We start from the raw sequence: 12,127 nt of genomic DNA, 5'->3' as shown, positions 1-12,127 counted from the left end.
CTATTTGACCAAGAACGAGAGTGATGGAGTGCTGCATCAGATGACCAGGCCTCCACAATCCCCTGACCTAAACCACATTGAGATGGTTTGGGATGAGTCAGACTGCAGAGTGAAGGAAAAGCAGCCAACAAGTGCTCAGCACATGTGGGAACTCCTTCAAGACTGAAGTTGATTGAGAGAATGCCAAGAGTGTGCAAAGCTGTCATCAAGGCAAAGGGTGGCTACTTTGAAGAATCTCAAATGTAAAATATATAACACTTTTTTGGTTACCACATGATTCCATGTGTTATTTCATAGTTTATTTCTTCACTATTATTCTACAATGTAGAAAATAGTAAAATATTTAATTAAAACCCTTGAATGAGTAGGTGTTCCAAAAACTTTCGACCGGTAGTGTACATTGGTTTAACTTAATCTCAAACAAATGTTCAACCCATCAACGAAATCCATCCTGCGAAAATACCTTTGCCATCAAATGCAACTACTTTTATAAGCCTGATGGCTCATAATACATTTTCAGAAGATTATCTGGTAGCTCAGTTGGTAGAGCATGGCGCTTGCAGTGCCAGAATAGTGGGTTCGATTACCGGGACCATCCGTACGTAAAAATGTATGCACCCATGACTAAGTCACTGGATAAAAGCGTCTGGTAAATGGCATATATAATGAAATAGACAAGGTTTTCAGAGATAGAGATCAACTAAAATCATGCTGCTGATGCTTGTTGCAATTGACGCGAGACCAAAAAAATAGTTTACATGCTGTTAAGAGTTTGGGGTGTTTGTTTGTGCTTCTTTTTTCTTGTGCTCATCTTCATCATCCCCTAGGAATAGAAGTGGGAACATTCCGAGAATGCATCCGATTGTGACTCCAATGCCTTTTCCCTGAGAATAATGCATGTCTATTAGGTTATCATAACTCTTTGAACATGGATAACTAGTAACCCAGCCATCCTCTAAATATCTCAATTTATATATGGCCAGTTTCTCATAACCAGATTAAGATTTTTAGTCCAGTACTAGGCCAGCCCATAAAGATAATTTCTAAACACTCACCATGTGCGAGCTAACCCTGGTCTGCCACATGTCTGCCTGCTTGGGGGTCAAGTCAGGAACCTGCATTCCTAGCCTGGAAGCTAGGATTTCCACGTATCCTGCAAGACTGCCCACAGAAGGACAATATAAGAAACCCAGCTATGGTAGTCATGTACATTTTTTATTACCCTTCCATTTCAAGGTCAAATTTGAATTTTCACACACTCATTTCATAATCATACCCGTCTACCCAGTAACGTGTACCCCCGAAGTACTTGCACAGCTTTGATAGGTCTAATATTTAGACTGTGATAGAACTAACAGAGGAGTGGTTGGTCCTCTTACCCAAGGCCAGCCAGGTCTGAAACCAGATTCCCAAGAGCTGCAGCTGTAACAAAAGGGGAATAACAGGGATTTATGCATAGTCTTTCAAGCAAACGATTCTCAAAATCAGTTCAATATTTTTCAATACAACTGCTCCTGTTCTTCTGATCTTTGTTTAAACATGTAACAATGCTGAAAGGCTGTTGATACTTAAAAAGTGTTTTTAAGTTCAGCCACTGTCTCTACAGTTTGCAATTAGATCAGTGTACTGAATTGTATTATCACTCCATTTCATTAGCATCAGGGAGCTCTCAAAAGTCAGCCACAATATTGACCAGCCCAAGGAACTACTTAGATCTGGCTGCTTTAAACTCTGACAGCATCGTGAAAACGCTGCTTGTGCATCACACTGGGATAAGGAGCAACCATAAATTGCACTGGGGTGAGGATGTGTAGTGGCACTATATAATAGCACTTGGTAAATTATGGATGAGATTAGCCAATTTCAAGCACAATGAATTCAAGTAGATCGATGTGTATTAACATGAGCCAGCATTAGATAGCGCTGACTATGAGAATTGGATTTGGCAAGCATCTATATGTTCTTGTACTCACTGATTAAACCATTATTTCTTGGATAGTGGTGATAACGCAAAAGTGAACCCCAAGGTGCTAGAGTGGTCCAGGAATTCAGTTCCACACACTAGTGTTGCATCCCGAAATGCGTTTTTGTTTTAGTGCACTAAAAAGTATTTTTGGGGAGCATAAGCAGAATGTGAGTATCTCAGTCTAACGAATCCAAAACCTTGCAAAAGCAGTTGTTTGGGACTGATCAGATGTGCTCAGTGGTCAGTCAGTTAAATACAGATTAATTTGGCATGAGGGAAACAGTCTACTCTATAAACAAAAGCATCCCACAATTCTCAGGAGATCCTTTAGCCCAATTGTAATAGCTGCCGTAGCCATCAATGGAAAAAGCAGATATCAAATAAACAAAAGTATTTGTCAGTTGAATTCCATTCAGGGACAGTAGCCTACATGCTTCCAAAAAAGTAGCCGACAAAATCCATCAGGCCCCATAGTAGAGGGTAAAATGAATGCCATCTGTCACAGGATGTGGAATATACTAGACTGGGTATACTATCATCACCTTCCAAATCAGATGGTCGTCCCAATATGTACTTTTGGTTTCACTCTGAAATCAGGACTGGGGTATCTTTTGATGTGGTATCCATAGCAAGTTAATGTACCCCATTGGTAAGAGGCTATCTAGACTGTTTATTTTGCTCTTTTGGTTATACTGTAATAATAATTGACCCCTGTAAGGGTGTTTTTTTAAATGTTATTTAACTAGGCAAGTCAGTTAAAAACAAATTCTTATTTACAATGACGCCTACACCGGCCAAACCCGGACGATGCTGGGCCAATTGTGCGCCGCCCTATGGGACTCCCAATCACGTCCGGATGTGATACAGCCTGGATTCGAACCAGGGACAGAAGTGACGCTTCCTGCACTGAGATGTAATGCCTTAGACCGCTGCACCACTCAGAATGTTGAAGTATTCCAAATCGACCAATGTCCATTGAGGGAGCTGCTGCTACATTTGAATGTTTCAGATCACAATCAATCTTACCTGCCATGGTCGATAGTCCAAAGGTGACCCCTATAGACAACTCAATCTGGGTTCCCTAAAAGTCAAAAGCAGAAATATTACAATTGTTTCTTGGTGTTAGATATTCATGTTGACTTCCAAAAACAAAACAAATCTCAATTCATCCTCCCATAGACCATCTACAATGTGAAATACAAAATACATTTCAAATGCTAATTTAAAACTAAACGATATGTAAATTCAACCACCTAAAAAAGTCATACCACTTACTGCCGCAATCATGATGGCATTGTCCAGGAAGCCAAAACCAATGAAGGGGATTGCATTGTGTAGGAGCACTGCAAGCAAAATTGTAAAGAATATTAAAAATAAAAGTATTCTTATAGTTTGCTGCTAAAATCAATCTGTCTTGGGAGTTGTCTCCATCATATGAATAGGAATGTTCCTGTTGAGTGATGCGAGTGACTGACACTTACCCTGTCACTAAGTGACTCACACATGCTTGTTTGTGCCTGCCTGTACTATATGTTTATGAGGGCAATGTACTACTGACAATTTCTATACTGTCAAACAGCTTGGCAAAAACTAGCTCAGTACCACTGTTCGAAAGTTGACACTGTCATTTTCAATGGCTGACTCAAACATTTCCCCACACACACTATATTGTTGGCTATTTTGAGATAAATAGCACTAGAGTAGAGCGACTGGGAAACAAAGCTGATAAGACAATTAGAGACTCTTTTCCAAGGTGTATAATGTGGCTATGGAAGGGACGACCTCTTTGATCCCCACTGTGAAAACTTTTGAGCTATAAATCTCTCTATGGTACAAAAAACATTTTATTCATAATTTGAGTGACAGTTTTCATCTTACCGTATCTGATCTGAGCTTGAGTAAGCGGTGAAGTCTCTTGCGTCTCTGAAAGGCAAGAACATCAAAAACAAACATTTATATTTGCAAAATTATGTGCACTTGGGGAGATCTTTCAGATCCTAATCCACCCTCATTTTTTCTCTCCCAGAAAGCTTGGCACAGATGTGTTTCTGCAAACATTCCAGCATATTATTCACTGTATAGGCCTAACGTTGAATGAACTACTCCGCTCTAGCCAAGAAGTGCCAATATTCAATGGGAGCACTAAGCAGATTCACAACTCTAAATGTGACCATGGTTGGAATAGGTCAAAGATGCTCCCTTGAGACAGAGGGGTTGGGGCGCTATTTCTGGAGGGGTAACCCAAGACTAGGGTGAGGTGACCCCCAACTGACGCAGTTAAATGGGGATGGAAATACAATTGATGTCATGAAATAGCCTACTTATTAAATCAAAAGCAGCAGGCCAGACTGCTCATGAGTGCACAGCCGCTCATAAAAGAGAATAGGTTTTCAGTGTGGACTATAGAAGCCACAAACTTATGTTGCAACTGAAAGAAAAGTGCTTGAGGGAGCGTGAAAAATGGGACGTGAATGTCCAGAGCTTTTTACCTTTGTCGCTCTAAAACCAATAATAAACATGTTGGTAGTGGCTGAGGAAACAACACCATCTGGCACAACAAAGGCTTATGGTTTGATTTCATTTCTGTTGACTCATGGGGGGGAAAGACTGGGCGGATGGGAAAATATCCCAAAACTTCTATGACTCCAAAATTGATATCTGTGCAATCTGCAGCCAGTAGATGTTCAATGAGAAATAGCATAAGGCTACATATGTCATCTGCCACTCCAATGTCCTCCACTTCATTCATTTCGGAGGAATCAGTGAGACCTAGACAACATAATTTTAGAGCGATATCAACACTGCATTCTAAATTGCCTTTCTGAACAACTGGCACAGCAGGCAGCGATGATAGGTTGTTTCCCTCAGAGCTTAGCTGGAGTGGTGCATCTGCCTCTGCCTAATTACAGAGCTGTCTATTCATCTCGTCTGTGGCAATCGTCACCATCTGCCAGCTGTCACAGTTCTGAGGAACTGGCACTTCTCCAGCAGCCAACACATCAGATAAGAGTAGCTGTACCTGCTGCTAGGAACCAAATTGGAGAAGATGTGCGTTTGTGTCTAGTCTCTGATGGCCAATTTAATCTCCATAAAAGCAGTGAAAGTAAATATATCCTAAATTAAATTGGAGAGGAAAAAAGGAAATATGTACCAAGATGTTTTGTTTGCCAGTGAACAATGGGCAATGCAGCCAGATGCCATAGAGATTGTAAAATGACTACATAGCTCAAAAAAGCCTGAAATCTGCTAAAACGATTTGACTGAAATTGGAGTTGCAGACAAGACTATTAATTGCTTTTTAATGGCTTCTAAGGGAGGGAAACTGCATTTATTCAACACACTTCTGACCACTCCAAATTAAAAATCAATTTATTGGTATATTTGCATAAAATGCTGAGACATGGTCTTGCCATTACAGATTTGGTGCTGGGTGAACAGACAATCATCCCTTGATCTTTTCATTATGATGCTTGGCACATAGTTGCATTCTTGTTTGGATAACAGGGTTATCATTTCAAAGAGCCCATTACTACAACGCCATACTGCGTTGATATTCAATGCAATTTCTGTGTTAAAAGCTGTTTAAGCTGATGTTGTAATCACAAGGCTTACAACTAGTGACAAGACTGTAAAAAGAAATACTAGAAAGTTATTTGAATCACTAAGCGACTCTCCTGGGGATTTCTTGTTGAACATGAAGACAGAGTGACATGGAACAAGGCAGCAGTATCCGACATTCACATCTCATGACAAGTGACTACAGTGCATTCGGAAACTATTCAGACCCCTTCCCTTTTCCACAGCCTTATTCTAAATTGGATTATATATATATATATATATATATATTTTTTTTTTATATACACAATACCCCAAGATGGCGTAGCAGTGGGATGTTGGTTTTAATTGTCTTGTCCCGTCTATATCATTTTTCTTCGTATACATTTTTTATATTTTTAATCTCAATTTACATCTACGGACTGAACATACTCTCCTGCAACACACCTCACCCAATGTGATATGGATCTGCTATTTTTTTATAGTTTAGAATCAGAACCCCCTTCAGGAGCTAGCCAGCTAACTAGCTACTAGTCAGTTAGCCACTGCTAACAGTCATCACCGTTAACTCGGACATCTGCCAGCCTCAGCCCGGTCAATTCCTGCCAGTCTGCACAACACGATATCAACCCAGAGCATATCGGACTGCTTTTCTCTACCACATCTTCGGATTCCTACCGCAAGCTCTTAACCTTTACTCTGGATCATCGCAGCTAGCTAGCTGCTATCCGAGTGGCTACTACTGGCTAACGTCTCTATCCCGAAGCAAGCACCAGTTAGCCTGGTGCTAGCCTGGAGCTAGGCCCATCTCCCGACGACCCGAAGAGAGCCATCAGACAATTCCTGGGCCTCAATAACTTTTGCAAATTGGCCTGGACACTTTGCTGCCGACACGGAGCCCCGCCGAGCCATCACGACTGGTCTGCCGACGTAACTGTCCGAGGGGGTTTCAACAGGCTCTCCCGTTGCGATGTCCCCCCGAGGCCCATCTGCTAGCTGTCAATCGCCGTGTCACCAGCTCGCCTAGCTACTCACTGGACCCTATGATCACTTGGCTACACATGCCTCTCCCTAATGTCAATATGCCTTGTCTATTGCTGTTTGGTTAGTGATTTTTTCCCCCCCTTATTTCACTGTAGAGCCTCTAGCCCTGCTCAATATGCCTAAGCTAGCCCTTTTGTTCCACCCCCCACACATGCGGTGACCTCAACGGGCTTAAATGGTGCCTCTAGAGACAAAACCTCTCATCGTCACTCAATGCCTAGGCTTACCTCCACTGTACTTACATCCTACCATACCCTTGTCTATACATTATGCCTTGAATCTATTCTTCCGCGCCCAGAAATCTGCTCCTTTTACTCTCTGTTCCAAAGCACGAGACGAACAGTTATTTTAGCCGTACTCTTATCCTACTCCTCCTCTGTTGATGTAGAGGTTAACCCAGGTCCTGCAGCCTCCTGCATCCCTCCCATTCACCAGGCGCTCTCATTTGTTGACTTCTGTAACCGTAAAAACATTGGTTTCATGCATGTTAACATCAGAAGCCTCCTCCCTAAGTTTGTTTTATTCACTGCTTTAGCACAATCCGCCAACCCGGATGTCCTAGCCGTGTCTGAATCGTGGCTTAGGAAGACCACCAAAAACCCTGAAATTTCCATTCCTAACTACAACATTTTCTGACAAGATAGAACTGCCAAAGGGGGCGGAGTTGCAATCTAATGCAAAGAGCCTGCAGAGTTCTGTCATACTATCCAGGTCTGTGCCCAAACAAATCGAGCTTCTACTATTAAAAATCCACCTTTCCAGAAACAAGTCTCTCACCGTTGCCGCTTGTTATAGACCCCCTTCAGTCCCCAGCTGTGTCCTGGACACCATATGTGAATTGATCGCCCCCCATCTATCTTCAGAGATCGTACTGTTAGGTAACCTAAACTGGGATATGCTTAACACCCCGGTCGTCCTACAATCTAAGCTAGATGCCCTCAATCTCACACAAATTATCAAGGAACCTATCAGGTACAACCCTGAATCTGTAACCAAGGGCACCCTCTTAGATATCATCCTGACCAACTTGCCCTCTAAATATACCTCTGCTGTCTTCAAGCAGGATCTCAGCGATCACTGCCTGTGTGCGTAATGGGTCCGCGGTGAAACTACCACCCCTCATCACTGTCAAACGGTCCCTAAAACACTTCTGCGAGCAGGCCTTTCTAAATCTATCTGGCCCGAGTATCCTGGAAGGATATTGACCTCTTCCCGTCAGTAGAGGATGCCTGGTTGCTCTTCAAAAGTGCTTTCCTCTCCATCTTAAATAAGCATGCCCCATTCAAAAAATGTAGAACTAAGAACATTAGCATTAGCATCGAATAGCCCCCGTGATATGGAACTTTTCAGGGAAGTCAGGAACCAATATACTCAGTCAGTTAGAAAAGCTAAGGCCAACTTTTCAAACAGAAATTTGCATCCTGTAGCACTAATTCCCAAAAGTTTTGGGATACTAAAGTCCATGGAGAATAAGAGCACCTCCTCCCAGCTGCCCACTGCACCGAGGATAGGAAACACTGTCACCACCGATAAATCTACGATAATCAATCATTTCAATAAGCATTTTTCTACGACGGACTATGCTTTCCACCTGGCTACCCATACCAACATCTCAGCACCCCCTGCAGCAACTTAAGCATGGGAAACAGTGTTTAAACCCTTTACAATGAAAATCTGTGAAGTTAGATTTTTTTTTACAAATGATCTTTGAAAGACAGGGTCCTGAAAAGGGTAAGTGTCTTTTTTTGCTGAGTTTATGTACTTTCCCGAAAACATAGCAAAACGACAATCTGTTTCAGTAACTATCATTAGTTAGCTAACTATATAGCTAGATGTCATCTAAATTAACACTAATTTATAAGAGTTCTTATTTGATTGACAATAAGGATTAGCCACAATAGTGAATGCTGCGGTTAGCCTTCAAAATAAAAGTATGGCATAATTCTATTTGCATTCATTTGTATCACTGTCAGTGACATACTTTTATCTTGAAGGCAAACCGCAAATTACACTATTGTCCCTAATCCTTATTGTGGCTAGCTTCACAACACATAACCAGAGCCTCACTAGCCAGATAAACTAGCTGGCTGCTTATAAGGTTAGCTTTGGGCAACAGGGTTAAGTAGCTGGCTAGCCATTTCTTTTCATGAACTGAAGTTCAATTTCAATAGGCGAACAACAAGTGGCAACGTAGCTAATACTTACTCACAAGGATTCCTAAATCATTGCGAAGAATAATGAAAATGACTGCAGTTTCTACTGGTCATTGTTTTCAGGCTGGTTGTATTGGTGCAAGCTAGGTACCACGCTAAAGCTAGCTACTCCAGAAGTTGCGGTCAAACAAATTATGCTTTATTACCAACACGGTATCGTAAACACAGTTTGTGGCCGGTGTTTACAGAGTTTCTTTGTACAACTTTGACAGTGCTACTGTATCTTTTTTGACACGCAAAGACCCAAACAGCATTCCATAGTATGTATGTTGTGAAGCTAATAGCAGTGACGCTATTACTGTAACTCCGGTAGGGCAACATCTGAAAAATTGTGTACCGGTGCTCGACCAGTCGGCAAAAGCCAATATCACCCACGACAGAGAACGGTTGATTGTCAAGGGCAATGAATTCCATTATCTTGGCTTTAATGGATTTTGCCTTTGAGTTGTCTTGCAGAAATGTTCTTACTCTTTCAAATGACTGCTCGATTCACACAGCAGACATTGTGTGGGCTAGGTTAGGAATGCGGTGTTGCATATGTAGCGCAAAATTTTATGTGGCGTCATTACGTCATGTAGGTATGCACGGTAGCTTTGACATCAGTTTTTAACATTGCAGTTAAACTAGACATTGGGCCGAAACCGATGTTGGCATTTTTAGCTAATATCGTCCGATTCCGATATCATGCATCCCTAGTAGAAATGGTAAGATAAATTGGCATTCCACATGAGAAAGTTTGCAGACACCTCATGTAGCATTTTACCGGTATCTTCAGGAGAGTAATGGCAGAAACTGCGAAAGCCAGCAGGGGAGGGAGGAGAATAGTTGGGTTCTGGTTAAGTTTTATTTCTCTTCTGCTTATCTAGATCTCTGACACCCTTAAGGCATCAAACCGTAAGCTTAAAGCATCAGACAAGCTCAATGGATATAGTTGATTTTATTAAAACACATAGGGTGTGTCTATGTGGAAAACTATGAGTACATTTGTTTTTGCAATCGATTGGTTGAAAGAATAAATTACTTTCGGTCAAACAAGTTGTTTTTTTTAAGTCGGGGACAGCCCTAGTATTGAATTGGTTAAAAGTTTGGTATATGGTCCCAAATTCTTATCACGCAATAATTACTCCAAGCTTGTTGGATGCATTTGCTTTCGTTTTGGTTGTGACACTGCGGAGCCGGCCGAGAGATAACACTCAGAAAACATACCTCAATCCAGACATGAGAAATGCATTGTATTCTGAATAGTCACAATATACCAAATATTACACAGAGAAGTACCGTCAATCTTATCTGTTTCACAGTTGGGGTACGTTTTCCAAGCCTTATCTCACGCTGGCTCTACCGCATCTTAATCTAAATCTGGAATCCTATTCATCCCCAGTGCAGCTGTAAGCAAGGGGTCTGAATCTATTCTGGCTATAGAAATGGGAGAGGGGGCAGGTTACAGGCAACGCCTTGGAAAGAGGTATGAATCATAAGTGGCCTCCACGCTGGTGTCTCCTAACCCCACCCAAACGCCTTGTGAAAATGTTGCTTTCTATTTGAAAAGGAGCAACACGCCCACCATGATTCTCTATATATTTTATGCATGCTTAAAAAATTAACGTTTTGACTTCAATGGCCTTCTTTTAACCTTGCTTTAAATAAAACAAATCATGTTCAATGGTGGGCGAGCGTTGCGCCTATTCCCTTTCAATGATTGCATTTTTTGGCTGCAACCCTACTCACTCTGGTTGGGCGCCCTCCACTTATTTCTACTCATCTCTGAAAGATTTGGACTATAATTTATCTGAAACCATATCCATTAGTGACCCTTGAAATTGGACATAACTTGATTTACAATAACTTTTTATCTTACCTTGTGCTATAGCTATGGACTCAAAGCTCTGCAGTTCTTTGAGTAAACATGTTCTTTCTTTGGGGTGAAGGCTGTAGATGAATTCTTTTGCTCTTTTTGGAGAGTTCAGGTGCTCCCGCTGCTCGTTGAGTCCGAGCGTTCCCATCCAACAGCTTTGCACGTGGGACACCTTCAAAACCTTTCCGGCAGTGACACTTTCCAGCACTGCTCTTGCTGAGACTGTGTATCCTAGAGTTCTCTGAAGACAAAGCTTGAACATTGTGGCAAAGGGGGCAAATGTGTTGTTCGTACAAATAAAAAATGGTGTATCCCAAAAGCCTTCAAATAAGATGGATAGGTTCTCCTCCAGTTTGACATTGAACAGCACTGCCAACCAGCCAATTCGAAAAACTAGCTAGCTTAGTGTACCAAGGTGTTTGCTGTAGTAACGTAAGTAGCCAACATTGAACGCGTTAGCGTAATCATTTGAGAGCAGTCAAACTAGCCAAACCACACTAGCAAGTAAAGTTAAACTAGCTAGCTATTATTATTATTATTATTATTATTATTATTATTATTATATTATTGCAACGTTACTTTGTAGATAAAGTAATGCCCATGCAAAATGAAAGTCCACTTCTATTATTTTGGAAATACTAATGTAGTTAGCAAACTGCAGTCGACTCCTGTTGCATTTCTGGAATAATATATTACTAAATGTGTTTGGCAAGACAGAGCAGTTCGCGAAAGGAAAACAATAGCTAGCTAGCCAACTTAAGCTAATTGCACAAAACCGCATGTCACCAAAGACTCTGGCATGCCTACCAATATGAGTCGACGATCCGTAAGAAAATAATATTGTGGCGTCGGGTCCACACTTTTTGGCTTGAGGAAAAAAAGCAATATCACTGCAAACGTCCGTGCAATTCCTCAGAAAGTCTTGATATGGCCCAAAAAACTGATCTCAATGTTATGAGCCGAGTCGTCGACTGGAAGCCTTCCTCGATTATTTCCACTTGCGACCCATGTAGTTGTTTTTCTCCCAAATACAGTATGTTTTTTCTTCTCGTGTTCTTCCTCGATCATCATGTACTACATTGAGATGATATATTCATCTAGCTAGATTAATTATTATTGCTACCACGTCTCCAGAGATATTTCTTGGTCCAAGTTTCATCATGACTGAGCTCCGCCTCGAGTAGTAGTAAACCACATCTCCCAAAATGCAACACAAAACGTATCAAATTTAAATGAATCAGTCATTACAAAATTAAAATGTCCAATGTACATACATTCGGCTAAATGGGTAATCAAATATCCAACAACTAGGGAATCATCCCATGCTGTCTGTTTGTAAAGCAAAGTTTATAAAAATGCTGTAATGTTACCACCTTGTGGTTTAAAACAGGATGCGCTACTCAATTTATTTCGAGGCATTATTACATGAGTAGCCATGTGTGATCAGAAGTACCTTTGTTTTGCCAAAGAATGTGTAATAATGGCTGCATTGTC

At 41.3% G+C, this 12,127-nt stretch overlaps 1 protein-coding gene across 1 annotated transcript; it reads right to left on the bottom strand.

Moving 5' to 3' along the window:
* Positions 1-279: 279 nt before the first annotated feature.
* On the bottom strand, positions 280-11,903 carry LOC112233343 (transmembrane protein 65-like). The gene is made up of 7 exons (XM_024400915.2): positions 10,637-11,903; positions 3,845-3,889; positions 3,242-3,309; positions 2,993-3,047; positions 1,380-1,422; positions 1,056-1,161; positions 280-884 (listed from the first exon to the last, which is right to left on the bottom strand). Exons 1-7 carry the CDS (start codon positions 10,893-10,895, stop codon positions 765-767), a joined length of 696 nt encoding a protein of 231 aa, XP_024256683.1. The 5' UTR covers positions 10,896-11,903; the 3' UTR covers positions 280-764.
* Between the last annotated feature and the right edge of the window lie 224 nt (positions 11,904-12,127).

This window comes from Oncorhynchus tshawytscha, linkage group LG31 (genome assembly GCF_018296145.1).
Source record: "Oncorhynchus tshawytscha isolate Ot180627B linkage group LG31, Otsh_v2.0, whole genome shotgun sequence".
In the NCBI taxonomy this organism is placed as follows: Eukaryota; Metazoa; Chordata; class Actinopteri; order Salmoniformes; family Salmonidae; genus Oncorhynchus; species Oncorhynchus tshawytscha.
The sequence above is the reverse complement of the archived record's forward strand: the minus strand, read 5'-3'. Positions and strand labels throughout refer to the sequence as shown.